This window comes from Scardinius erythrophthalmus (assembly GCF_964197995.2).
Source record: "Scardinius erythrophthalmus genome assembly, chromosome: 15".
Lineage (NCBI taxonomy): Eukaryota > Metazoa > Chordata > Actinopteri > Cypriniformes > Leuciscidae > Scardinius > Scardinius erythrophthalmus.
In genome coordinates, this window is record NC_138235.1 from 22,834,527 (window position 1) to 22,861,373 (window position 26,847).

A 26,847-nucleotide genomic window follows, 5' to 3' on the forward strand; every position below is an offset into this window, starting at 1 on the left:
GACACGAACAGATGCTGCCAGACCCTCCCCTATCCCTCACCCTCTTTGAATCTGACCTGTACATATGCTGCCTTATAGCAGAGCAACAAAGGTATTTTGAAGTTTTTCATCATTCCCTGACATTTTTAATGTGTGGTAGGCTTTCTGCTTGTAATTGTGCGCTGTATTATTCTGCAGGGTGCTGACTAGATAAAACCAGACTTGCCATGGATCAGGATATGATGAATATGTTTGCCATTGCTGCAGGGACTCTTGCTATCCCTCTCCTCCTCTTCATGGCCTCCTTTATGCTGTGGCCATCGTCACTCATCAAAGTCTATTACTGGTAAATGCCACTTATGAATAATACATGCATGCATTTACCTTCATTATACAATGTAAATATTAAAGCCCACACTCAAAAATGTTTTGGAGAAACTGAAAATAAAGATATAATGTGGAATTAGAAATATTTCAGATGTTTAGGTCCCTAATCAAAAATCAGATATTTTATCAAACATTTTACTCAAAATGTATAGCAAATGCTGTATATTAATAATATACTTTTTATTAAATTAGAAAAGAATGCAAAAATAAGTCTTTTGTTATATCAATCAATTTATGAGCATATTTTAAAACAATTTTTTTTATAGCTATACATTTATTATTTCTATATGCATTTTGTTTTTCATTTTATATGGCAACACTACAAAAAAGTTTTATTTGTTAACATTAGTTAACTTCATTATGTAACTTCAGCTAACATTGAACAATAGTTTATTACAGCATTTATTCATCTTAATTATTTTATGCTGTACATTTTTGGCAGATGATATTTACCAACAGGATTGCAGTGATGCATATTAAATGTGAATGCACATATGTTTTGTTCATATATTCTGCCACATGAACGCTTTGTGTTTGTGGAGGTACTGGAGGAGAACTCTGGGTCTTCAGGTACGTTATGCAGACTGTGGAGGTTATCGCTTCTGTTACTCGCACAGGGGGAAACCAGGCCTCAGGCCCTCTATACTCATGCTGCACAACTTCTCTGCTCATAAGGACACATGGCTCCCCATGGTCAAGGTATAGTATATTTACATGGCTGGGGTGTGAGGTAGAAAATGAGAATGCTATGTACAGTATATTGTTCATTATAACATCGATAAGCAGTTTGTGTCTTCATCCTAAACAGTACCTTCCCAAACATCTGCACCTGCTGTGTGTCGACATGCCAGGGCATGAGGGTACAACACGTACCAGCACGGATGACTATTCAGTCCAGGGCCAGGTCAAGAGAATACGGCAGGTAATGCCCGGATAGGTACCCTTTTCTATGAATAGGTGTACATATTAAATGTTTGTGTTGACAGCATTTATGAATATTCCCCTCTTTTACACCACTCAGTTTGTAGAGGCCATTCGACTAAACAGAAAGCCGTTCCACATGGTCGGGACTTCAATGGGTGGCACTGTGGCAGGAGTGTATGCAGCCTGCCATCCCTCAGATCTCTACAGTTTGACCCTCATCTGCCCAGTCGGTTAGTTAAAGGGGTGGTTGATTTATGATTTCACTTTTCTAACTTTAGTTAGTGTGTAATATTGCTGTTTGATCATAAAGAACATCTGCAAAGTTACAGCGCTCAAAGTTCAAAGCAAAGGGAGATATTTGCTTTTAAAGGAAATCGCTTTAAGGACTACAACAAATGGCTGGTGGGGACTACACGACATTCCTCCCGGGTTAGTGACATCACTAACCCTAAAATTTACATAAACTCCGCCCCAGAACACAATTTATAGTTTATCAAGACAGAATATGCTAATCAAAGACTAGACGATAACTACACATAAGCTACATAAATTCATCAACTAACCATTCAGAAATGTTGTCTACATGTCACTTCTTGAGTCTCTCCATCTTTGTCTGACTCCGGTTTGAACATAAATTTTCAGTGCATGTCTGTGTGATGTAAAAGGACACAAGCTCCGCCCCCTGTGCCGGGAGCAGCAGCTCACATGCATTTAAAGGAACAGACACAAAACGGTGCGTTTTTGCTCACCCTGAAAAAGTGACAACTTAAACATGCTATATAAAAATATCTGGGGTATTTTGAGCTAAAACTTCACATACACACTCTGGGGACATCAGAGATTTGTTTTACATCTTGTGAAAAGGGCATTATACCACCCCTTTAATATATTTCGTCTTTGACACAGAATGCATGGATAAGTTCATGCAGACATAACACAAAAATAAACAAAAATGACTCCCTATTATTACTCCTACATGCTCACATTTTTCTCTGAAGGTCTGAAGATCCAAAGCGAGAGCAAGTTTGACAGTCGGATGCATGATGTGGAGCACAGCCAGTACACACTGAATATTCCTCTTATCCCATCCACTCCGGAGGAGATGGAGGAGATGCTGAAGCTCTGTTCTCACGTGCGCTTCAGAGTGCCCCAACAGGTTAGTCACACACACGTCATGTAGGGTTGCTCTAGATTCAGAACACGCCTTCACACACCATGTGTGGTGTTTACCTTCGTTTATAGATTCTTCAAGGCCTGGTGGATGTACGGATCCCACACAATGACTTTTATCACGAGGGTCAGTATGAACATAGGCCTACTAAATGTATTTACTTTAAATATGCAACATGCTATAGAAAGTCTTGTTTTGCCTAAAGTATCTTCTCTATAAACTACCACAGTTTTCATGGAAATTATGAGTGAAAATTCCAAATATGCTTTGCATGAGCATATGCAGCAAATAATTACCCCTTTACAAGTCATCTGGGGCAAACAGGACCAGGTATGTGTACGCATGCATACAGGAACTATACATAGAAAACACACACATGCACATTGTACAGAGTTCAGTACATTAGTTTAGTAACATTGAGATACTGATGTAGTATTAATAATATTAGATTTATTTTCAGGTAGTGGATGTGTCTGGCGCAGCGGTGCTTGCCGAGGCTCTTCCACACTGCCGTGTTGATCTGCTGGAGAACTGCGGTCATTCTGTGGTCATGGAGCGACCGCGACAAACAGCCAAACTCATTTTAGATTTCATCATCTCTCAGCAGAGCACAGAGAGCGCCAGCACGAAGAAGAAATCCTGAGACGGCTCTGCCATCAGTTGTGTTTTGATTAATACTTAAATGCAGCACCCCACTGACCCTGAAGTACAGTATATAACAAACTTAGGGAGAAATAATAATTTTCATAGTAATAATTTTGCAGTGTTTTTCAGGTTGATTGATTAAAGAAAGAGATCATGCTTATAAAAAGTATATGGTAACACTTTACAATAAGATTATATTTGCTAACATTATTTAACATAATGATCTTAATGTCAATTTCAACATTTACTAATACATTTGTTAATTTTTATTTGTTGGCATTAGTTAATGCGCTGTATGAGAACCTAACATGAACATCTGTTTTTGTATTAACTAACATTAAGGTTAATCTAACAAAGATTTACAAATTATGTATAAAAAGAGATTTGAAAAAGAGACATTATTCATGTTAATGCATTAACTAATATTAAAGTCGGCATGAAATGGAAGTTGCAATTTCTTCCCTGTTGTGATGTATATGTGTCCCAGTGAAACGGCTTCTAGAACAAGAAAAAATGTAGGGTGGGACTTCATTTTGCATGTATACCATGGAATTGATTATGTACCAATGCTCTTACAGGAATACCCTCATACTTGCATTCAGGGTCTTAGTAGATTTGGGTCCTATGATTGTAAAGGCTTAAAAATAAAATGTGTGTTTCTGTGTATATGTAAAGACACACACACACACACACACACACATGCATATTTATATATATAAATATATGTGTGTGTGTTACTTTAATCAATTACAATTCTACAGACTGTTACCAAAGATATCTGGCATTTATGTTTATTTAAGAATCAAACATACAAAGGCGGCACATCCCAAACATCCTAATTGGGCTCAGGTGATGGACAACAAAATAGAAAAAAAAAAAAAAAATATTTTTTTTATTTACACATAGGCCTACGGTTTCATGCTGCTCATGTATTTACATTGCATAAGGTAAATAGCCTTTAAACATGAAGTTTATAGGGGTGAAGCTGTAGTGAATCTGGTTGATTAGGCGATTGCTCTTGAAATTGTAATGACAACTAGATTAAAAAGTTCACCGAGACAAACTAAGTTGGCTTGAGAAAGCCGGACCAGATAGTTTGAAGAAGTTTTAAAAGCTTTAAGTTTAAAGTAGTTCAAAGTAGTTTAAAGATAGATAGATTAGAAAGAAAGAATGAATAGTTAGAAAGAAAGATTGGTTAGAAAGAAAGACATTATTTAGAAAGAAAGATATTGGTTAGAAAGAAAGACAGATTAGTTAGAAAAAGGAAAAAGAAAGATTGGTTAGAAAGACAGATTAGTTAGAAAGAAAGATTAGTTAGAAAGAAAGAAAAAGATAGATAGATAGATAGATAGATAGATAGATAGATAGATAGATAGATAGAATGGAAGCTTAAATGAGTCTCAATGAGTTAGAAATAGTACATAGAATGGTAGGAAAAATTAAATTTAGACATTTAAGTTTGAACAGTCTTGGCTCAATTTGAACATTTCGCAATGAAAGTCTATCTTTAAGCCTTCATTAGGGGGATCAGTCCTGTAATTCGCACCCTGGGAAGGAAAGCATCCTGAGTTTAAGTATAGTTTGTCATTTAAACATTTTTGTCAAAAAATATGACACTTTTTCAGGTGGGGGAGTTGATGGATTTAAATATTAAAATATGGATTAAAACATTATATTACTTTCACTAAAATCTGAATTAGAAGAAATACATTGAATTAATACTTTCAATTTAATATAATTCATATTTATTAAAATACATGTAATTTCAATTGTATTTAATTTATATTTATTAATATATACAATTATCCTGCTGGAATTGCTGTGTGCCCCTATAGCTTACCTATAACACCATTGCAGCATTTCATCAGTAGCTCTGTTACTATGGCACGTGTCCAATAAAATAGAATTTGCCATGTCCATAAGTTATTGTTGGTGAGATTCTGTAGTTATGTGATATTTGTGCAAAGCAACATTTTATCCCCAGCCTTAAAAGGCAGTCTAGAATGTCATTAATTCTGCCGTAATGTACGCTGCTAGTGTCACGTGACAGTGCGGAATACTGCTGTATTCTCGTCTTTGAGCAGCTAACTCTCAGTGTCCCGTACAGCCGCAACCAAAAACGACGATTAAACCCCTCAGCTCTGGAGACGGGTAAGGATGGGGTCGTCCCACACAGTATCACTGCCAGGAAAAACATTTATTTTATTCATTTATGTCACCGTTAAGTTAGTAGTTCGCAGGGAGCTAGCTGTATATTATGGTAGCTGGCTAGCAAACGTTCCTTGTAAAAACGTTTCATTTTATTAAAACATGTTCATGTTTTTTTAATGTTAGGTACATCAGGTACAATCCCTGGACGTTCCTAACTCTTCTAAACGGTAAGTAATTACGTTGTAGAACACCTTGTTTACTTGTCTTACCAAAACAGTTAGCATGCTATTGAGCATTTAATTCACTGAGCTTCTTCACAGTGATGCATCTTGTGTTTATGTGCGCGTCATTACCGTCTCAGAAAATATCCAGAGACCCTTAATTGGGTCTATACAGTTATTTACCTTAATGTATGGCTAATACGTTTCTTTTTTGCAGGTGTACTCAAGCATAGCAGTAATATCCGAACAACTTCTGTGGGTCAGAGCGGTTTACCTATCCTTATCAAATGGATAATGGGGACTGGGGGCATAGGGTAAGTATGTGGAGAAATATTTTAACTGAAGTTTAATGTTATTATAGAAGTATTTAAGTATATTGGTAGTCAAAGTTGTGTTTCATGCAGTATTGCAATTTGAATTTGAAGTAGAATTGAAATTCAGACATTCTTATTATTATTTTTTCTAACTAGAAAATAGAATTCATTATAACAATCTTTTAATGTTAATTGCTCAAGCTCCTTAAGTCTGGTGCATTCTGATTGGTGGTCAGTGGTTTTATCATTCATCAGCTGGAAAGAAATTGTTCTGAAAGTGATTCCAATGGTATGGTTCCTGCGTTGTTATGTGGACTTCGCTATTCTCATAGAATTAGCGATTATTCAAAATTCGTAGTTATGGTATTTATTTATCCTTGGTGTGAACAGGCTTTTACAGTTTTCTTACAGTACTAGATGATGAAAAATCCCAAAAGTCATAGATTGCCATTGAAAATGACTAATTGTAACATGTACTTTCAATCTACATCCACAAGCTCTACATCAATCTACATCCATTGGTTCAGACCTGCAGCCTGTTTTAAATTGATTTTATTTTCTAAGTAATCAGATTGAAGGTTTTTCCATAACTGACATTCAAATAGGTCAAAGTTTCCATAGATAGATGAGCTATATATCTGTCTTACTGCAAGGTCTATGTAGCCATCAAATTATGACCTTTAAACTTTAAGCTTTTAACAGTATTTGTCAAGCCGACATGTTTAACGAACCATCCTTTTCTATTTCCAGTTCAACTCACTGTAAGTTCTGTCCAATATGATTCATATTTCAGTGCAGAAATTGAAAGAGCCATTTCCTACATTTTTTCAGATCCTGTTATTAGTGATGCACCAAAAATATTCAGCCAAAACGGCAAAAAAATAAAATAAAATAAATTCAGTTTCGGGCTAAATAGTTTTGGAGGACCAAAATCGTTGACCAAAGCATTGGCGTTTAATTGGTGCTTCTCCAATGATGCAATTTGACAGTGTCAGTGTCTATTTTGTGCACCCAACATGGATAAACTACAACAGGTAAACATGTCAGCATTGTGGATGCACCTCACCATGACCAAAAATGACGCTAGAGTAGAATTTATTTGGCTGAAATTTAGAGCGGCCCTCATTGCAAAAGAACTTTATGAGTGGTTTAATATATCAAACTGAAAACACAACACCCTGAACAGCATACAGGTTTCAATTACCCCAACTTTATTTTTCAACTATCTTTTATTTGATGCATAACTACCTGTTATTAGCTGCATCTTTAAGCAACTTCTTTTTTTATTTTTTTTTGCTGTTAACAGATTAGTTACATTAAAGTCCATAATGACACAACTTTTTGATTGTGTGATGAGTTGCATTAATTAAAGATTTCTCGCTATTGTCCATCTCTTTTAGTTGACTCACCCAGTCACCTTAAATGTCGGAGGTCAACTCTACACGACTTCTATCTCCACTCTTCAGCGTTACCCAGATTCCATGCTGGGAGCCATGTTCCGCGGCGACTTCCCCACCACGCGGGACGCTCAAGGAAACTACTTCATCGATCGGGATGGGACGCTTTTCCGCTACATATTAAACTTCCTGCGCACATCCGAGCTCACTCTTCCTGTCGACTTCATGGAGACGGACCTTCTGCGTAAAGAAGCTGACTTCTATCAGATCGAGCCTTTAATCCAATGCCTCAATGACCCAAAACCTCTGTACCCACTGGACACTTTTGAGCAGGTGGTGGAGTTGTCCAGCACTCGCAAGCTGTCTAAGTACTCAAACCCAGTAGCGGTTATTATCACGCAACTAACCATAACCACTAAGGTCCACTCGCTGCTCGAGGGAATATCCAACAGCTTTACCAAGTGGAACAAACACATGATGGACACCAGAGACTGTCAGGTGTCTTTCACCTTTGGACCATGTGACCACCATCAAGAGGTGTCTCTAAGGGTCCACCTCATGGACTACATCACCAAACAGGGATTCACGATTCGGAACACACGGGTGCACCACATGAGTGAGCGTGCCAATGAGAACACAGTGGAGCATCACTGGACTTTCTGCCGGCCAGCATATAAAGTAGAAGACTGACCCGTTTATGAACGTGGTGCCATTTCAAATGTGGTTGCTGCTGTTTCCAGTGTGATGTTTTAATATGTGGGTATTCCATTGTCAGTTGAGGCCAAGCAAAAAAAAAAAAAAAAGAACAAAAAAAAAAAGGGAAGGAATGAAATGTTCAAAATGAAAGCATCAGACCAATATAATATAAATACATTTTCAGATGATACTCAAGCAACTTTCAATAATCTATAAAACACCTTGACCATGTAAAAAAACAAACATTCCCCAGAAAATGTTTCAGGTATTCATTCATTCCATCAGATGAGAAATCTGTCAAACATTGTGCACTATGTGCAACATCAACATGTTAGTGTGCATGTATTTCTAACACATTCTTTATTAAATGTCCACATGCTGTACATGGAAATACATTTTACTGATTTGTTTCATTTCAGAAGGGGGAAAAAGCATCAATTGTCTCATTTTAGTCTCTCCTACTGAGAGTGATTGAACATATAAATCATGGAGAGACTCTTTTCAAAGTTAAATTGTTATTAAATAGGTAAATATTTATATATTTGCTTAAACACTTTTTAACCTTATGCCAGTAAGTGAGAACACCCAAAAAGACTATGAAAGGGACTTAGACGGTTCCCTCTCTTATATCAGATTTGGTAGAGTCCTGCCAGCGGACCAATTAGAACACACTATTGTTCATGACGTTTACGCCGCCATGTTTTCCTGATACATGCGCCAAGAAGATCAATGTTTAAGGGCACAACTGTTCAGATGTTGTATTCTAGCATTTAAAACTTCATTTTATTAGTTCATATTATTGCGCTGTGCTTTAGTCTGGTAATTGTGTTTTAAAAGAAAAGGATGTTTAGAAAAAGTCGGAACCTAAAATATATATTAAGTCTTGTTCCCGGAAAAAGACGATTTGGAACGTACAGATTTTTGCCCTTGTTCTTCTGTATCGGGGGCGTCATGGAGTGGATCATGATTAACGTGAGAATTGGACGAGAAACGTTTTGTAAGTATCAAAGTCAAATCTTATGTATACATACACGCCCCTATCTTTGAAGCGTTTCTGTGCATCATTCTGCGTCCTCATTGCGCAGGGCGCCCTGACAATTTTTGGTTTAATAAAACGTGAATGATGATTTACTGAAATCTTTAAAACAAAAACTTCTTAAAACGAATATGTCAGTGCCATTGTTTTGTCTCGAGATGTACCAGTAATGTTTTTTTTTTCTAAGGCATGTTTATTAAAACTATTTAATTAAACTAAGACCTAATCCTGGTTTAATCGAAGCCCAGTTGTGTAAAACCAGGCCTCGATGTCTATCATTGACTTTAATTACATAGAGTACAACAGTGTTAAAGGCTCACAGTTGACTTATAATAAATACCCTATGTATGTAGGCCTATATGAATTACTGTTTATTCTGTATACTATTGGTTGTTGTTATAGATAAGTGGTTACATTATTTTCTGCCTCCACAGATGATGTCTACAGAAGAAAACAATCGGAGAGGGAATACCAAAGCAAGATTGCTGAGGGCTTGATTGTGCTCACAAAGTCTGAAGCTAAATGAGATCATCACAACACACTGGAAATACATGATCATCATGATGAAGAGACTGAAATCAAAAACGCTTTGACACTTTTGCACACTTACACACTTTTGATATCAATCAAAAATGGGGATACTGTAATATATCAACTATAAAGCAGCTGTGACAGGGACTGCGTAATTTTGTGGACAGATGAGGTGCAAAAGACTGTGTTTCTGTACAGAAGGTTGCAGTTTTTGTATTGACTAAGATAAAGATGGTTATTTATGCAATAAAAGTTGTCTGTCCTGTGATTCTAACCAATACACTTTGGAAGCCTCAAGCCTGTTTCAACTACAAATCCTTATGAATCTCTATTGTTTTGAGAAAAGCTCTCATATTAATGACTTGGCATAAAATAATGAGAATCTTTGTAATTGTAATCAAAATTAGTATCTCAAAATAATGAAAAAGTCATAATTATGAGTTAATATGTCATAAATACAGGTAAAATTGTATAATTTAGTGTATTGTAATAAAAAATCTTGTGTATAATAAAATAATAATAATTATGACTTGGTATATCATAATAATGAGATACTTTCTTGTATATATTTGGCTTATCTCATAATAAGGAAAGACTAACAAAAACTTTAGTTAATGTCAAAAATATTAAAATAATAATAATAACATCTCATAATAAAGAGAACTACTCATATTAATGACTTGCTGACAAACTTTCTTGTAATGACTTTCTCATTATTATGCGATGTTAAGTCAGTTACAAGAAAATTATTATAATATAATTAGTCATGAAAAATGTTGTCAATATGATGAGAAGCTAAGCCATAATTATCAAAGCTTTTTTTTTACTTTTAAAATTATGGTCAGTTGTAGTGTAGCCTATAAGTGCCATCTGTAAGTAAGTTTATGAAGATAAAGTCCATCAAAGTCTGTAGGTCCAAAATTAATTTATTTACCAGCAATGGATAAAAGTCCCACTGAACATCGTTTTCCCAGACATATTGCCTCACATTTTACCTCAGTCTTATTTTGCAACTTTTACCTGCAAAAACTATTGCAAAAATAACAAAATGATTACACTGAATAAAGGTCAAGAAAATAGTCGTATATGCGTCTTACAAATGATGTAAAAACGTCTAAATGTGTGATTGCACTTAAAAGTCAATATTTTTTTTATTATGCTGTTAAATCTTTGTGAATGTGCTGTCTATCATCATCATAACAGCAGTTGCCAGCTGGACGACAGCTTAAGGAACATTTTCTTCTTCTAAGAGCATTACTTGTAGTGTCCAATCGGCAGAGATCTCAGACAGATGAAGCTGTTGGGATGCTGGGCCAGAGTTAACGGGTTTCCATCGAGCCGAACCTCCTGCATGTTGTACCTGATGTAGTGCGTGTTGTTTCCTTTGCAGAACGTGTCATCCGTCAGTGACGTTATGTTATTGTTCTGAAAACGATTTTAAAAGTATGCTTACTTGTAGGGACACACTTAAATAGCCTACTACAGTAAATATATTTAGACTATAAAGATGACCGTACATGTAGATGAACCACGCGCAGACTTTCCGGCAGCAGTGGGACGGCCTCCAGCCCGTTGTCTCCAAGGTACAGGTATGCCAGCTTGCTGAGTTTCTAATGCAAAATATGGACCCCAGTCACGATGAATAAGACAAACAATGTATTGATAAGAATTCTGAATCTTTATTTTATTCATTTTTTACCTTGAAAATGTTTGCTTTCACTCCTTTTGTTTTAAGTAGATTGTGATTGACATCGAGAGACATAAGTTTAGCTGGCAGCATTGGGAGTTTGACCAGCTTGTTCCCAGCGAGCGTTAGTTCCTCAAGCTGATCGAGTTTAGAAAAGGCGCCATCTTCTATCTCAGAGATGAGGTTGCCAGACAGGTCAATTCTTTTCAGCGTGGCTATGAAAACAACACAATATGGACGTATCATCCCAGCTAACAGGGAACGTTCTCAGAACTTTAGCTAACGTTCTTTCAAGGTTATCTCAAAGTTATGAACTATCCTTCCAATAACGTTAATAAAACGTTCGTTCAAAGTTCTGGTTAATGTTCTCAAAACAGCACAAACGTTATTTATATAGTCTATGGAGCGTTTTTTTTTTTTCCTGAGACGTTCATCTAACGTTTTTTAAATGTTACAATTTGTTTCAAAATGTTCAGCAAACATTCAGAGGTAACTTCCCATTATGTTTGAAGAATGATAAAATGAAATGTTCCCTGAACAGTCGCATGACCAAGAAAAATGTTTTTAAATCAATTACGTTGAGAACATTCAGGGAATCGTCTTTAATAATGTATTTATGGGCTACTTTAATGGGAATTTTAGAAAAACGTTCTTATATTAGAACATAATTTTGTTAGCTGGGATGGTACACAATTGGACATTCCAATGGGGGTGCAAATCAACATGAACATCTTTCTTATTTACTCACCCTCATGCCGTTCCAAACCTGTTTGACTTCTGTGGAACATAAAAGAATAGTGTTTTTTTGTCCATGGACTCTTAAAAATAAAGGTTCCAAAAGGGGCTTTTTGGAGCAATGTCATTTTTGGTTCCCCAAAGACCCTTTCAGTGAACAGTTTAATAATCTGGAGAACCATTTTCCACTAAAAAGAACATTTCATACAGTGAAAAGGTTCCATAGATGTTAAAAGTTGCTTAATGGAAAATAGATGCTAATAAAGAAATGATGTTTTATTAACAAAGTTCGGGAGGAACACGTTCAGATAATCTAACCAATCAGTGTGAGAGGAGGCTTATAGAGCCGTCTTACTTCTGTCTCATGAGAGTTTTCCAGCATCCTTCCGCCACCCCAACTCCTCCCTCTCGATTACTCCTATCCCAGCTAGGGATGGGGGGAGTACTCTGGGTTCAGGCCAGATTTCGAGCTCAGAGCCCTCTCCTCGGACAGCACGCCAGATACGCATATTCTGATTATATGTAAGTGTGAACTTGTGAACCTATAATTTTAAAGTCAATGAGGTCCAAATGTCCAAAAAAAAGAAAGTTACAGGGGTTTTTAGAATGACATGAGGGTGAGTAAATGATGACAGAATTTTCATTTTTGGGTGAACTATCCCCTTAAATGCACAAAACCTTCTAGATGTGTCTCCCCTTCTATACCAGTGACTCTAAGGGACCTTTCTCAGGTCTGTATGTCTGTTTGAGCCTCTTAAAATAGTCTCAAGGAAAATTTCACTCAGTTGCTCTGATTACATTGATCCGGTTCCAATCATTACACAGTGTGTTTTTGGTGGAAACACCCAAAAGCTTTTCTAGCATAACTTCTTACCAATATCAGCAAAGTCTTTGTTAGCAATTTTAGTGATTTTGTTGAAGCGCGCATAGAAGTACGCCGTTTCCTTTGGCAGTGGTGGAACTGTTGTCATATCAGGAGAAACCTCCTCACAATACACCGATCCAATTAGACACACACACATCAGGCAAGTAGGAAGTTCTGAAAAATAAAATGAAAATAGAAATAAATAGGCTAATTTTTGATCAAATGAATGCAAAATTAAAGTAAAGAATAAATACCCTTGTCATCTTTATCGTCTGCTCCTGGACTTTCCTCATCTTTATCAGCTGGACTATCATAGTCTGTGCTGAGAATGACCTTTTTCTAGAGTAAAGCAGATTACAAGAAAATGGCATTATTTTGTTTCCTCTCAATATCAACATGTTCAACCAGTTCGCATGCTATTTTGTCTTTCCCTGAGCTCATGAGTTCCCAGATAACTTGCCAATTGTGCTGCTTTCCATTGGACATAATCCCATTATGGTTTTAACAGGTTTTCCTTTGTACCTTTCTTAGAACAGATTTATGATATCTGGCATTCTGATTATACATACATACATACATACATATATATATATATATATATATATATATATATATATATATATATATATTCATTTTAGCCATCACAAACGTATATGTTAAGCAAAATTCTACTTTAACATGACAATGTTTACAAATTTCTGTATACACATGCATTATCAGAATTAAATTGTCATACCTTTGGTTTCTTGGCTTCCATGACAACTCTACTCTCTGAGATTGATTCTTCCTCATCTACTATTTGCAATATCCCTTTGTGTCTAGGTATCACTTTATTGGTTCTTGCCATATCACAAAATATCCATGGCACGGTCAGGAAAAAGAGTAAAATCCTCAGACCCATCATCTTGTGAGGAGAAACAGTTCTTGTCCTGTGTGAAGAGCAGCGCAGTGTGTCACAGCCTCTGAGTAAAATGAGACCTTTAAAGAGTTTCTCTGCAGTGACTGCCTGTGAACCATTAAAAAACAAGTCATGAAACTGGCCTTAACCCACTCTGTGCTGCCCTAAGGTTATTTAACGGATCACTCGCCCCCATTCCTGCCAAAATAAACTGTACTGAAGATGTTTTATTGATTGCTATAATCCATTTCATGTCCATATGCATGTGTTTTGAAATTGTGCTTAAAGGGAGTATAAAGTGGATAAAAACACTTGAAATTGATATATTTTTGCTGTCTTCTTGTGAATGCGCATGATCTTACAATAACTAATAATACCTGTTCCTCCCTTTAGTGATATAATGAGACATTTTCAGGGAACACTGGGATCCGGAAAATAAAGGAAAAATATAGAGGAGAAAGAACAGTTCTGGCTATGGAAATAAAGGATGGAGTTCAACAGGAAATTACTATTAGTTCAGGAATCTTGGACAGCATTTTTGAAAATGGTGAACTTTTAAAACTCGTCATGTGAGTTAAGATTGTGAAATGAGTGTGTTGTCCATCTCTATGTGACGTTCAAAAGCTTTATTGTTAGAAATTGTTTGGTAGGTATCAGGGGATGGATTGACAGAAGACGGAGAAAACCTTCTGTTCCCCTGTTTTTGATTAAGCCAAAAAGAATTCCTGATTTGGGCGAGAGAAATAACATCATCTTTATACTGGAAATGCATGACAAAGTGCTGTGAAATAGATTTCAAACATCATTCAGTTGATATGCTGAATGATATACATAACTTCACCTTCTTTATAGATCTCTATGAAGTGAGAAAGATCTGATGGCTTTAACAGTGATCCTCTGGGTTTAGAGCATTTATGGAGTACTGCCTGTTTTCATCAGAGGCATGTGATCACCTGGGAGAAGAATTAACCAGGTGTTCAAACAAATGCATTCCAAGACTTTAAAAACGCACTTCCTCGACCTCCCTCTGGGTGCTGTTACTTAACCTGATGGGACGTAGGATGGAAGTTGGAACCTATACAGACTAGAGTTCAACATACAGATAAACAAAAAGATCAGCAAAATTATTATTGAAGGCAAAGCGTCTTTGTGGCAAAGTCCGGATATTATTCTGCATGGTTTGCCTGCAGCTCTACCGACTGATGCATAATGGAGAGAGTGTGAACATCTCAACAGATGTGAGATATGAGGCGCTTAAAGGCAGGGTAGGTAGTTTTTTTTCAAAAAAATGTTTTCCCAAATTTGTTTAAACTGTCTTTATATACCAATACATAATTAAAATGTAAGTACTCTGAAAAGGAGAATATAAAAATCGAGTGTCTGCAGTCCTCTCAGGGCTGCAATAAACACAGCTACTTATTTCCATTCGTAACGAATGAAATGATTGGCTGGGCGACTGTCACTCTCCCTCGCTACCATGGCTACAGGAGCTGCCCACATGAGCGCAGCCGTTTGACTCGAGGACGGGAAGAGGCACGGAAGCTAGGAAGAATCACAATTATGGCAGAGAAAGAGCAGTCAAAATTCCCAGTACCTGCATATACAGTCAGCGAAGGCAAACAAGGCAAAAAAAAGGAAGACAGTATTCGAAAAGGCTATGACCAAAAAGTCTTTGGATAAAGCAAGAAGTCAGACGAGAGTCAATATCGGCCAACAGTGTTTTCATCATGCAAAACACCGTATATGTTATGAATCTTACACGAAATTCACCTTCATCACAGTGTAACTGATGGTACTGGGAAAACGTGTATCAATGCAACCTGTTTTTAGCTTTGCCTAGCTCGTTACCGAATCAAACTCAATATATTTTAAACTTTACCAGTATCGATATGCTAGCTTGATAGTGAGTACTAACAGCCATGTTAGTTGTTTATATTCATAATGATAAAGTTAGGTATTTTATTACATGTGATTCTGACATGATGTCACTACATGCGCTGCGCTCCTCTCCTCCGCTCGGCACTGGCAAACGTGTCCTCCAGCTGAGTGGTCGGCATCGCGCGTTCATGTGTTTTGGGGGCGTGGCTTTGGAAGGAGCCCAGAAGGGAGGGGGTGGGAGTGAATGGAATAAGTAGCTGTGTTTATTGCAGCCCTGAGAGGACTACAGACACTCGATTTTTATACTCTCTTTTTCAGAGAGACTTTTTGGTCATAGCCTTTTCGAATACTGTCTTCCTTTTTTTGCCTTGTTTGCCTTCGCTGACTGTATATGCAGGTACTGGGAATTTTGACTGCTCTTTCTCTGCCATAATTGTGATTCTTCCTAGCTTCCGTGCCTCTTCCCGTCCTCGAGTCAAACGGGTGCGCGCATGTGGGCAGCTCCTGTAGCCATGGTAGCGAGGGAGAGTGACAGTCGCCCAGCCAATCATTTCATTCGTTCCGAATGGAAATAAGTAGCTGTGTTTATTACAGCCCTGAGAGGACTACAGACACTCGATTTTTATACTCTCCTTTTCAGAGTACTTACATTTTAATTATGTATTGGTATATAAAGACAGTTTAAACAAATTTGGGAAAAAGTTTTTTAGAAAAAACCTGCCTACCCTGCCTTTAACATTTGGGCTTCTATCAGGTTAAATATATTAGTTAAGTAACAATTGCACAGGGCCCAACAGTGAAGATACCTGGAAAACCCTTTATGATGGAGCTTATGATCACGTTAAACCGCGGTCCTGACTATCTGTGGTCACAAAAAATGTCTTTCGAAAGAGTAGGGGTTTAACCCCGGCATCCTGGCCAAATTTGCCCAGTGGCCTCCAGTGTTGGGTAAGTTACTTTAAAAAAGTAATTAGTTATAGTTACTAGTTACTTCTCACAAAAAGTAACTGCGTTAGTAACTGAATTACATCATTACAAAAGTAACTAATTACCAGGGAAAGTAACTATTGCGTTACTTTAAAAAAAAAAAAAAAAAAAAAAGTTTAAATATGTGAAATAACTTGGATACCCCCAATATTAAATATGTTAAATGAATTAAATGGACACTAAATAGAACATCTTATTATTCTAAAACATTGTACACTAATCTACACTAGTTTAATGTTGCTGTGGGACAATGTGAGAGACACCTATTAACTTAAATATTAAAATATTATCACTACTATAATGGAACAACAAAACACAATCAATAGAACATTTAATATTTATTGCACAGACCATAACTGGCCAAGAATAAAGGCTAAAAATAAATCATGCTTCTTAAGAAATGTACCAAAAATAAATAAATAGTAATAAAAAAAATATACATACACTAGTGCATATAATTAAAATGATAAAACTCACACACCTTTACAACTGGTAGACATTCTGTATAGCCTACTTGAAGTATTTTCTTCCTCACAATAGTAAGTTTAACAAAAAGTGCTCTCAATATAATACTGAACAATGTACCAACATAAATAATAATAATAAAATATAACCTTTTGGGGGTTTATTTTTATAACCTACAGAGAACGTCATCATCAGAGGTTATTTTAGCCAAATTCTAGTCATGTTTGCCGCACGTGTGTTTGAACGTTCGAATGTGTTTGAATGTTTGAACGTTCCCTGCAGGTTATTTTGGAGTTTGTTATAAACTAATCAAAACATTGCATATGATGTATGCTACAGAGATTATTCTAATGCTGAAATGTGTAATTTATTTATAAATAAAGTATTTATGCTCGGACACATTCGGTCTCTGTCGTGCACTATCTAGCGCGTTCTCGGACACACTTGGTCTCTTTCGCGCACTATCGAGTGCGCTCGCGGCATTCGCCTCGCTTATGTCCAGTCCGGCGCATCATAAACACACACACCAGAGAAAAAACTTTGCAGCTCATATGGTTGAGAGAGAGCCTACTCGGATGAAAACCGCTTCAGTGATCTCAATTATAGTAACGCCGCATTTTTATTGACAGTAACGGTAACGGCGTTGTAACGGAGGAAATAGTAATTAGTTTGATTACTCGTTACTGAAAAAAATAACGCCGTTAGTAACGCCGTTTATTTATAACGCCGTTATTCCCATCACTGGTGGCCTCTGTCCATCATGGCCTATAATCATCCCTATGTACTCATTGGCTTGATAACTCTGTCTCCTCTCCACCAGTAAGCTGGTGTGTGGTGGGCGTTCTGGCGCAATATGGCTGCCGTCGCATCATCAAGGTGGATGCTGCACATTGGTGATGGTTGAGGAGATTCCCCCCTTCTATGTAAAGCGCTTTGAGTGCTGAGAAAAGCGCTATATATATGTAATGAATTATTATTATAAATGCAAAATATAAGTTCGTTTTGGCCTGATTTTGTTCGAACTGACGTCACATCAGTTTGTTCTTCTATTTTGCTTTAAGTATATTGGGGCCATAATTTGGGGTAAAAGGCCCTTTTAAAGTTTTCTTTGCTCCTAAAACACTATAAATAGCAACAAAATAACCACATTATCTTGTATATTTTAAATGTATAATTTCCTAAACACCAGTTTGTCATCATACATGTGTTATTTCATGACATTGTATTATTTATTTTCTGTTTTCATTTTAGTTTAATATTTAGTAATTTTGTCATGTGCTTTTGTCATTTTTATTTGTTTTTTAAGATATTTCGATTTGCCTTTAATTTATACTTATTTCAGTTTTAGCAATTTTCACCTAATAGTTTTTTAATAGTTCTAGTTTTAGTTAACAATATTAACACTGTTATGCATGGCAAATCTGTCCTGATTGATTCAGTAATTTTCTGAAATGACATTTGCTTCTGAGTTAATTTTTTAACAATTATTTTATGTAGCTGATGAGATTTTTTTTTTTCACTTTTAATGTTTCTTTTATTTTTTTACTAAACAAATTTTTACATAATTTAATAAAGAGGTTACATATAGTAAGTAGAAATGTTACTAATAAAATATAATGTCATATGTATTTGTCATGTCAAAATTGTGCCCGCATGGGCCTTTTGCCTTCATTTATCTTCTCCATTTATTTTTACACAAATTATGCTTTTCCATTAATTTTACATTACCCATAATCCAAAATTGTGCATGTGGACATATGTAGGATGCAACGTGTATGCTCCACATTCAGTTACTCCTTTAATTTTTTAAACAAGTGCAGAATTTACATATAGAAATATTTTCAGTTTCTCCTGTGGGCTGATGAATCAGCGGAGGAGGCACTTTTCGGTAGAGAACACAAGTGGATCCATCCTCACCGATCCGATAGGACACCTCGGAAGGGTCCACCCACAGGGTAAGCTCTATTGGAAGTGATTTGGAAAGCTGCTCTTGTGCAAGTCCAACAGCAGAGGCTGCTTTTCCTATGAGAGGGTCCATTTTACGGTTGATCCGTAAACATCTGTAGCCAGAGCCTCTGCAGGGAGCATGAGGAAACCAGTGCTGCCGATAGTGCTCTAGAAGAGAGGCATATCAGGTCAAACTGCATAATAGCTTGCATACTGAATCTTTAAAATACATTTAAAGCATTTTACTATAGTCACTAGGTTATTCAAAAGAATATTACTGATGCCATCTGTTTACATTTTATATATATATATATATATATATATATATATATATATATATATATATATATATATATATATATATATATATATATATATATATATGCATATATAATACTCGGAGGCGTGAGAAAAGCAGGTCGCCGATAGTGCTCTAGAAGAGAGGCATATCAGGTCAAACTGCATAATAGCTTGCATACTGAATCTTTAAAATACATTTAAAGCATTTTACTATAGTCACTAGGTTATTCAAAAGAATATTACTGATGCCATCTGTTTACATTATATATATATATATATATATATATATATATATATATATATATATATATATATATATATATATATATATATATATATATATATATATATGCATATATAATACTCGGAGGCGTGAGAAAAGCAGGTCAGATGTCTCACCTATCAGCGCATCAGTGAGTGTGTGTGTGAAGAGCTGCAGCTGATCTCCAGTGAGAGAAACACTGTTGCTGCTGCTCAGTAAACTACTGATGAAAGTAGCAGCGACTGACACCTCTGTTTTCATCCTATTTTCAGGAGAGCATAATTATGCTCCTCACGAAAAAGATACGAGCCGCAAAGTAGGCTACAGTGGCAAATAAAGATAAAGGATAAAATAAATCAAGGTAAATTACGTGGAACTCTACAAATTCAGTTATTTATCTTAACAAAATTGTAAATAACTCACCTGTAAGTTTTCAATGACACAAAACACTAAAAAAACCCCCCACTAACTTATGTGTTTGTAATTATAAATACCGACGGACTAAAACAGATATTCAGTTTAAACTAGAATATTAGCAACATTAACTGTTTGGAGGACGGACAAATATTACTGAGAGTAAAACTACAAAAGAACTTCCAAGACTGTGACGTCATAGGGCAGAATTAGCGCGCTTCTCTAGCGCCATCGCCTGACAGATCAGCAGTCACGTGTGCAGAGAGCGTTCTCAACCAGTGTGCTTGTGGTTTTAAAGAGTTAAAATACCCAAAAATGTTTTCATCATTTACTCACCCAAAAATGTTGTTCTAAACCTGTATTAGTTTCTTTCTTCTGCTGAACACAAAATTAGATATTTTAAAAATGTTGGCAATCAAATATACACAGTATCAATATCATATATATATATATACAGTATCTTATATATACAGTATCTCACAAAAGTGAGTACACCCCTCACATTTCAGCAAACATTTTAGAACATTAACATCTTCTCAAGGGACAATACTATATAAATGAGTGTGTGTGTGTGTGTGTGTGTGTGTGTGTGTGTAAATATATGTCTTGCACATTGACTACTCTAAAATATATCCAAGTTTATTTCCATAGTATTGTCCCTTGAGTAGATATACGAAAATGTTTGCTAAAATGTGAGGGGTGTACTCACTTTTGTGAGATACTGTGTGTATATATATATATATATATATATATATATATATATATATGAAGAGTTCAGATGCAAAAACCTCTAAGTGCCATCTGAAATTTTCTTCTAGAGTGATCATTTTTATAAAGCTTGTATATTCACTTAAATGACAATTAATAGGTAAATTAATAGGTAACTCTTCATATATATATATATATATATATATATATATATATATATGAAGAGTTCAGATGCAAAAGCCTCTAAGTGCCATCTGAAATTTTCTTCTAGAATGTTCATTTTTATCAAGCTTGTTTATTTAAATTCAGTAATTTCACTTAAATGGCAATGAAAATGACCTATTAATTGTCATTTAAGTTAAATTACTGAACTTAAATATACAAGCTTGATAAAAATGAACATTCTAGAAGAAAATTTCAGATGGCACTTAGAGGCTTTTGCATCTGAACTCTTCATATATATATATATATATATGAAGAGTTACCTATTAATTTACCTATTAATTGTCATTTAAGTGAATATACAAGCTTTATAAAAATGATCACTCTAGAAGAAAATTTCAGATGGCACTTAGAGGCTTTTGCATCTGAACTCTTCATATATATATATATATATATATGAAGAGTTACCTATTAATTTACCTATTAATTGTCATTTAAGTGAATATACAAGCTTTATAAAAATGATCACTCTAGAAGAAAATTTCAGATGGCACTTAGAGGCTTTTGCATCTGAACTCTTCATATATATATATATATATATATATATATATATATATATATATATATATATATATATATATATATATATGAAGAGTTACCTATTAATTTACCTATTAATTGTCATTTAAGTGAATATACAAGCTTTATAAAAATGAACATTCTAGAAGAAAATTTCAGATGGCACTTAGAGGCTTTTGCATCTGAACTCTTCATATATATATATATATATATATATATATATATATATATATATATATATATATATATATATATATATATATATATATATATTCTTTGCTAATTTTGAGAGAAAATCCGCAGAATGTATTAAAATAGTCTTTGTTGGTTATTTTTGTGATTTTAGAACTAAATGGAGCTGGTGACACATTTATTGCTAACTGAAAGCATAATCAAATTATCCAAAATATTTCATAATCAAACATGTGAGGGGTGGGTATGTGTGGAACTGTGAATAAAATGGATTCCAGATCTGATAGACAACTGTGCATTGCAACTCAGCTACTATGATGTTTTCTGAGGAATTCTCGGTGTGTTGATTATGTGTGGGCCAGCGCTTTATTTCTTTTTGTGAAGCAAGAGTTCGCTGAATAATGTGCAATATTGAATATTGCGCATGTATATTTATCTTACACAATAGGTAACTGCACAAGTAACTACATATTTCATAAGGAATATTTATTTTATTTATTTATTTTCTGTCTTTTTAATCAATCAGTAACTTTGCTGGAATTTGACAGACTTTTACACTTAGATTTAAAACCGTTAGACTATGTTATGTTTTCTGGGCAGCCGCAGACATTAATGCAACTTTACTTAAGCAACTATGATGTTGTCATATTGGACTGTTGACTAAAAGCAGTGCCCTAAACTGGAAAGACCTGAAAGACGAGAAGAGAGTAAAAAGATTATACACCACATAATTACGTTAGTTTTGCATGCAAATATATTGTATTTATCTCAATTGCAGGGTGTGTAAAGCCCCACACTCCTCGTACATTAGCAAGAAAAGCTCCTCCCTTGGTCCACGAATAGCAGAGGGTGTGTCCTCAGTCTTCCTGACTATAATAACACCAGTGAAAAAGTCTTAAGCGGCGAAACGGGAAGAAAAGAGAGACTTACATTGTTGAAGTGAAAACCCAGCACATTTCAAATGAGGTAAGGAAGTCTGCTTTTGAGTATATTAATATGCGACTCTTCCAGAGTTTGTGAACCTGTGGTTGCTGCAACCATGTTGTAGGCTACTAGGCAAATATAGGAAAGTTCTTTGGAGGAAAAAAAAAACTGTTGTAAGCTGTTAGAAACCTCTAGCACTCACAGATCATGTTTCAACCTGTTATCTGCAGTCTGGATTACTTCTAACAACAGCATAGGCTATTTACTTCACAAAAGGTTGCTAACCTTAAAGCAGACACATTCTGATGAATGACACAGTCTATCATTAGGTGTTAACTGTCGCAGGTCTCATCCTGAAAAGCAGCCAAAACTTTGATCAGAACATGATTAGGTCAGTCTTTCAATGGAAAATCTAAGTGATTTTGTGTCTCCAAATTCATCAAACCTGATGAATTGTCATTGTCTTTGTATGTTTTTACTTGTGATCGTTTCGATCAGTGACCTTTTTGGGATAGGAATGGGGAAATTAGTTAATATTTGACCAAAAAAAAATCTAAAAAGTTACAAAAATGAGAACTTTCCATACCACAAACCACAATCATATGATGAAGTATTACTCATCAGTTTCAGAATCACTTTTTCAATAACTGTAAGTCTGTAACAGTACATTCAAATGAGTTTATTTAGCGATATACTATGATAATTAAATATTAATTAAGGTATTTTATTCTCCATTGTCCTGCTTCTACATTATTTTTATTTGTTTGTACACTTCTGCAGTGTCTGCCTGCACACGACTCATCTATTCCTGTTAATAAAACATTTGAAGGCTGTTCTTTCCCATTGAATTGTGAAGCTATATCTACAAAGGTCTTTCTCTCACTCTTTACATGCAGGATGACCGGCAGACTGTTCCTCTTCACCTTCTTCGTCCTCTCTGGCTCGCTGACCTGCAATGGCTTCAGAATTTGTGCCTTTAATGTTCAGAGTTTTGGCGATTCAAAATCAGCCAATGCCATAATCATGAATTCTATATCACGGGTAAGAGGATGAATACTACAATGCTTTTTACTTATTATTTAAATATATAAAATATGTCTAAATGTGTACTGTTTTGTTCTTTCTTGCAGATTGTAACTCGTTGTGACATATGTTTACTCCAGGAGGTCAGAGATCAGAAAAATAAAGCCATCCCACGCCTGCTTGATGCAGTCAACAGGTAGACAATATGCAATATGAACTCAAAGTGTTACAAATCAGATTTAAGAGATAAGCAAATCTATAGTGCGAAAATGCTATTACGTTATATTTTGTTTCCAGGCTTAGTAGTAATGATTATGACTATGTGGCAAGTGAACGTCTCGGGAGAACACAAGCGTATCAGGAGCAATACGTTTTTGTTTACAGGTATGTGTTCAGCACTTCTGTTCTTTAGGACAGTATGTAAAGGCTAAGGATGCGCATGATATTGGGAAAATGTTTATTATCAGCTGATATTAGAGATGTGTTGATTTCTTTTAAAAGTTTCTTTTAAAATTAATGCATTACAATATTGCGTTACTCCCAGAAAAAGTAACTAGCTGTGTTACTTGCTTGTTTGTTTTTAACCCTAACCCAAATTCATGCCTGTACAGTAGAGGCAAACAAACCTTTCAGCTGTGCTGCCATTTTGATTTACAGAAGAATAGGACGCAGGAGAGAAAAGTTTGACGCTCTTACTTCAGCAATAAAAAATAAATAAATAAAAAAACACATGTGATGTTTATTCAAAGTAATTTTTGCTTATTATGGTTGAATTGGATCACAGAAGTTCAGCAGCAAAGACATTGGTTAATAAAGTCGGATTAAATACATATAGTATATTTGTGTAATTTAACATTTAATTGTTGCAGGTTTGCATTTCACTGTTTTTATTTATTTAGTGGAATACTGAATCTGTTTTTGTGCAAGTAAGCTGAGTTTCATCACAGTCTGCACACATTTAGCCTAAAACTACAATATCCATTATGTTTATACAGCGTATACAACGCCTCAACGTGTCAGTCAATACATGGGAAAACAAAGGAACTTATTTGTTAATAAAAAAACGTATTTTGTTGTAAACTCAAAAGTAATGCGTTACTTCATTAGTTACTTGAAAAAGTAATCTGATTACGTAACTCGCATTACTTGAAATGTGTCATCCCAACACTGTTTATCAGCATGCTCATTCCCCATATTTTTGCATTTAAATTAGATTTGCTGTCATCTAACACTCAGTTAAAGTTATTTAAAACATAATAATTTAATGATACCGTCTTTAGCAAATCACATGTGAAATCACAATGAATATACACTATATTTTTATAGTGTACATCATGTTGTGATGCCTAAATTCACTTGTAGCATTTAAAATGATAGGTTTTAGCACTTAATGTTTTATTTTTAAGTTAATTAGACAAAATAGCTTAGATTTTGAATATAATAATAATAATAATTTAATAAATAATATGTTTATCAGTTATCAACCATAAAACGTATTATTATTATTTTTTTTTTTTATTGGTGCATCCTTAGATAAGGTAGGGTGTTGTTAATATTAGATATTTCTTAATGAGAGGTAAGGTACATGCCTTGCTGCGTTACTTTCATTAATACAAATATATTCTTGATCACCACAACTGTTTTTTTTGTTTTGTTTTTTTGTTAAGGCCTTACAAGATAAGCTTCCTCATTTATTTTTTCCCCTTCATACAGGAAAAGCACAGCAAAGCTGATAAAGCAGTATCAGTATCCAGATACGCAGAAAGGGGATGTTGATGCTTTCTCCAGAGAACCCTTTGTGGTACATTTTCAAGCTCCTAAAACAGGTCAAATTAAAAAAAGGAAAACTTGCTCACTGAATTTATTCTGACACATCATTGTAAGCTGAAGTTTGATGATTTTTAACATGATCTGATAATGTCTCTATTAACAGTGGCCAAGGAGTTTGTCTTGATTCCGCAGCACACTACTCCTTCAAATGCCACCAAAGAGATTGATGAACTTTACGATGTCTTTGTGGATGTCAGAGAGCGATGGAAAATTGAGGTGTGATGATGGATTTCCTGTATTATATTGAGCATCATTTCTTGAGATCAAGTCTTAAACCTTGCATTTTTGTCATCTTGCCAGAATGTGATGTTCCTTGGGGACTTCAATGCAGCTTGTGGTTACGTGGCTAAAAAGAACCGTAAGAACATCAGGCTCTTATCTGACCCGTCTTTCATCTGGCTGATTCAGGATCACGTGGACACTACGGTGAAACAGTCGACTGACTGTGCATACGACAGGTATGCTAGCAAAATGTTCATTTTAACATAAGATGCTTATGATTTGCATGTAGAGATGGCATAATGATTCATATTTATGGCTACAATCTACAGAATTGTTGTGCATGGAGAGCCATTTCTCAGAACAATTGAACCTCTTTCAGCACAGCCGTTCAATTTTCCCAAGGAATTACGTCTTACAGAGGCTCAGGTAAGCCAAATTCAGCATTTACCATTATTTTGTGCATTTTCATGTCACTGAACTTCGAATTGTCTGTTATAGGCTTTAGAAGTAAGTGATCACTACCCCATCGAGGTGGTCCTCAAGACTCAGAAATCAGGGGTTTTCACAAGAAGCAGCAGAGCATCACGTCTTTTTCCTACAGCGTTTGTGCTGAATGTCTTCCTGCAGATGATCATATGAACACAAATCAACCACAAGTGGACTATTCAATTCACCTAAATGAAGTGAAGACTTTACTTTGCTGTTACACAGCTGCTTTAAACTTGAGCTCATAGAGCCACAACTGCATCTTCAAAATGTGTTGCTGATTAGTGGACGTGATTAAATATTTTTTAATAGCTTCTAGAAATTGATAATCATGGAGGACTGGCTCAGGTTGTATATTCTTGTCTTTTGTTTTGACATAAATTAGATTTCTCATTTATTCATGCAAGTTAAATATTTTCATTTTTGGAGAGGATTTTATTTTTGTAATAAAATGACAAATACACAGTTATGATTGAGTTGTTTTCTGTTCACTTGTTTCACATTTGGTAATTGGTTTTCATTAGACATTTTCTTAGGTTACACCATTTTAAGGTGATATAATATTAAATACATGTTCTTGTTACATTTTGGTTTAGGATCGTTGTTCATAATTATGCATAAATTACTGTAATTACTATAGCAAGTACATTTGTGACAAACTGAGAAATCAGCTGGCTGAAAGTTATGGTCCGATAAAACTTAAAACAATGACAAGGCTAGACAGCCAAACACCAAATTCCCATCAAGAGAATCTAGAACTTTAAATATTGATTGTGATGTTAATCCTGAAGAAATGGCTTTTCAATAAAACCAACTGTATCTGTATTTCCA

The 26,847-nt window shown here is 35.3% G+C and overlaps 5 protein-coding genes across 6 annotated transcripts; 4 read left to right on the plus strand and 1 right to left on the minus strand.

The window, feature by feature from the left end:
• Positions 1 to 206: 206 nt before the first annotated feature.
• abhd6b (abhydrolase domain containing 6, acylglycerol lipase b) lies at positions 207 to 3,551 on the plus strand (the record flags this gene model as incomplete). Its single annotated transcript, XM_081386221.1, has 8 exons — positions 207 to 325; positions 909 to 1,065; positions 1,175 to 1,288; positions 1,388 to 1,520; positions 2,289 to 2,446; positions 2,533 to 2,587; positions 2,691 to 2,791; positions 2,922 to 3,551. 8 exons carry the CDS (start codon positions 207 to 209, stop codon positions 3,102 to 3,104), a joined length of 1,020 nt encoding a protein of 339 aa, XP_081242347.1. The 3' UTR covers positions 3,105 to 3,551.
• Positions 3,552 to 4,972: 1,421 nt separating this feature from the next.
• kctd6b (potassium channel tetramerization domain containing 6b) lies at positions 4,973 to 8,273 on the plus strand. The gene is made up of 4 exons (XM_081386225.1): positions 4,973 to 5,257; positions 5,441 to 5,484; positions 5,696 to 5,792; positions 7,193 to 8,273. Exons 3-4 carry the CDS (start codon positions 5,766 to 5,768, stop codon positions 7,877 to 7,879), a joined length of 714 nt encoding a protein of 237 aa, XP_081242351.1. The 5' UTR covers positions 4,973 to 5,257; positions 5,441 to 5,484; positions 5,696 to 5,765; the 3' UTR covers positions 7,880 to 8,273.
• Positions 8,274 to 8,589: 316 nt separating this feature from the next.
• uqcc5 (ubiquinol-cytochrome c reductase complex assembly factor 5) lies at positions 8,590 to 9,720 on the plus strand. Its single transcript, XM_081386230.1, has 2 exons — positions 8,590 to 8,882; positions 9,356 to 9,720. The coding sequence occupies exons 1-2, from the start codon at positions 8,729 to 8,731 to the stop codon at positions 9,445 to 9,447; spliced, it is 246 nt and encodes an 81-aa protein (XP_081242356.1). The 5' UTR covers positions 8,590 to 8,728; the 3' UTR covers positions 9,448 to 9,720.
• Positions 9,721 to 10,360: 640 nt separating this feature from the next.
• On the minus strand, positions 10,361 to 13,797 carry ognb (osteoglycin, paralog b). Its single transcript, XM_081386223.1, has 6 exons — positions 13,476 to 13,797; positions 12,994 to 13,078; positions 12,749 to 12,913; positions 11,152 to 11,354; positions 10,970 to 11,062; positions 10,361 to 10,877 (listed from the first exon to the last, which is right to left on the minus strand). The coding sequence occupies exons 1-6, from the start codon at positions 13,641 to 13,643 to the stop codon at positions 10,707 to 10,709; spliced, it is 885 nt and encodes a 294-aa protein (XP_081242349.1). The 5' UTR covers positions 13,644 to 13,797; the 3' UTR covers positions 10,361 to 10,706.
• A 1,987-nt stretch (positions 13,798 to 15,784) lies between these two features.
• Positions 15,785 to 26,846, plus strand: dnase1l1 (deoxyribonuclease I-like 1). 2 transcript variants are annotated; one of them, XM_081386218.1, is made up of 10 exons: positions 15,785 to 15,912; positions 18,813 to 18,922; positions 23,352 to 23,496; positions 23,586 to 23,674; positions 23,776 to 23,862; positions 25,192 to 25,304; positions 25,412 to 25,524; positions 25,609 to 25,766; positions 25,860 to 25,956; positions 26,029 to 26,846. In XM_081386218.1, exons 1-10 carry the CDS (start codon positions 15,907 to 15,909, stop codon positions 26,167 to 26,169), a joined length of 1,059 nt encoding a protein of 352 aa, XP_081242344.1. In that variant the 5' UTR covers positions 15,785 to 15,906; the 3' UTR covers positions 26,170 to 26,846. The 2 variants fall into 2 exon arrangements, with proteins under 2 accessions (XP_081242344.1, XP_081242345.1); XM_081386219.1 differs by lacking the exons at positions 15,785 to 15,912; positions 18,813 to 18,922 and adding an exon at positions 22,357 to 22,497.
• Position 26,847: the final 1 nt, after the last annotated feature.

Coding starts and splice junctions, on each gene's coding strand:
- uqcc5 (XM_081386230.1), top strand. CDS start 8,729: ATGTTTAGAAAAAGTCGGAACCTAAAATATATATTAAGTCTTGTTCCC. Junction 8,883..9,355: donor AATTGGACGAGAAACGTTTT/GTAAGTATCAAA, acceptor CTGCCTCCACAG/ATGATGTCTACAGAAGAAAA.
- ognb (XM_081386223.1), bottom strand. CDS start 13,643: ATGATGGGTCTGAGGATTTTACTCTTTTTCCTGACCGTGCCATGGATA. Junction 13,079..13,475: donor TGGAAGCCAAGAAACCAAAG/GTATGACAATTT, acceptor GCTTTACTCTAG/AAAAAGGTCATTCTCAGCAC. Junction 11,063..11,151: donor TGAAAGCAAACATTTTCAAG/GTAAAAAATGAA, acceptor ATTTTGCATTAG/AAACTCAGCAAGCTGGCATA.
- kctd6b (XM_081386225.1), top strand. CDS start 5,766: ATGGATAATGGGGACTGGGGGCATAGG. Junction 5,793..7,192: donor ATGGGGACTGGGGGCATAGG/GTAAGTATGTGG, acceptor CATCTCTTTTAG/TTGACTCACCCAGTCACCTT.
- dnase1l1 (XM_081386218.1), top strand. Junction 23,497..23,585: donor TCATGAATTCTATATCACGG/GTAAGAGGATGA, acceptor TCTTTCTTGCAG/ATTGTAACTCGTTGTGACAT. Junction 25,957..26,028: donor TACGTCTTACAGAGGCTCAG/GTAAGCCAAATT, acceptor TGTCTGTTATAG/GCTTTAGAAGTAAGTGATCA.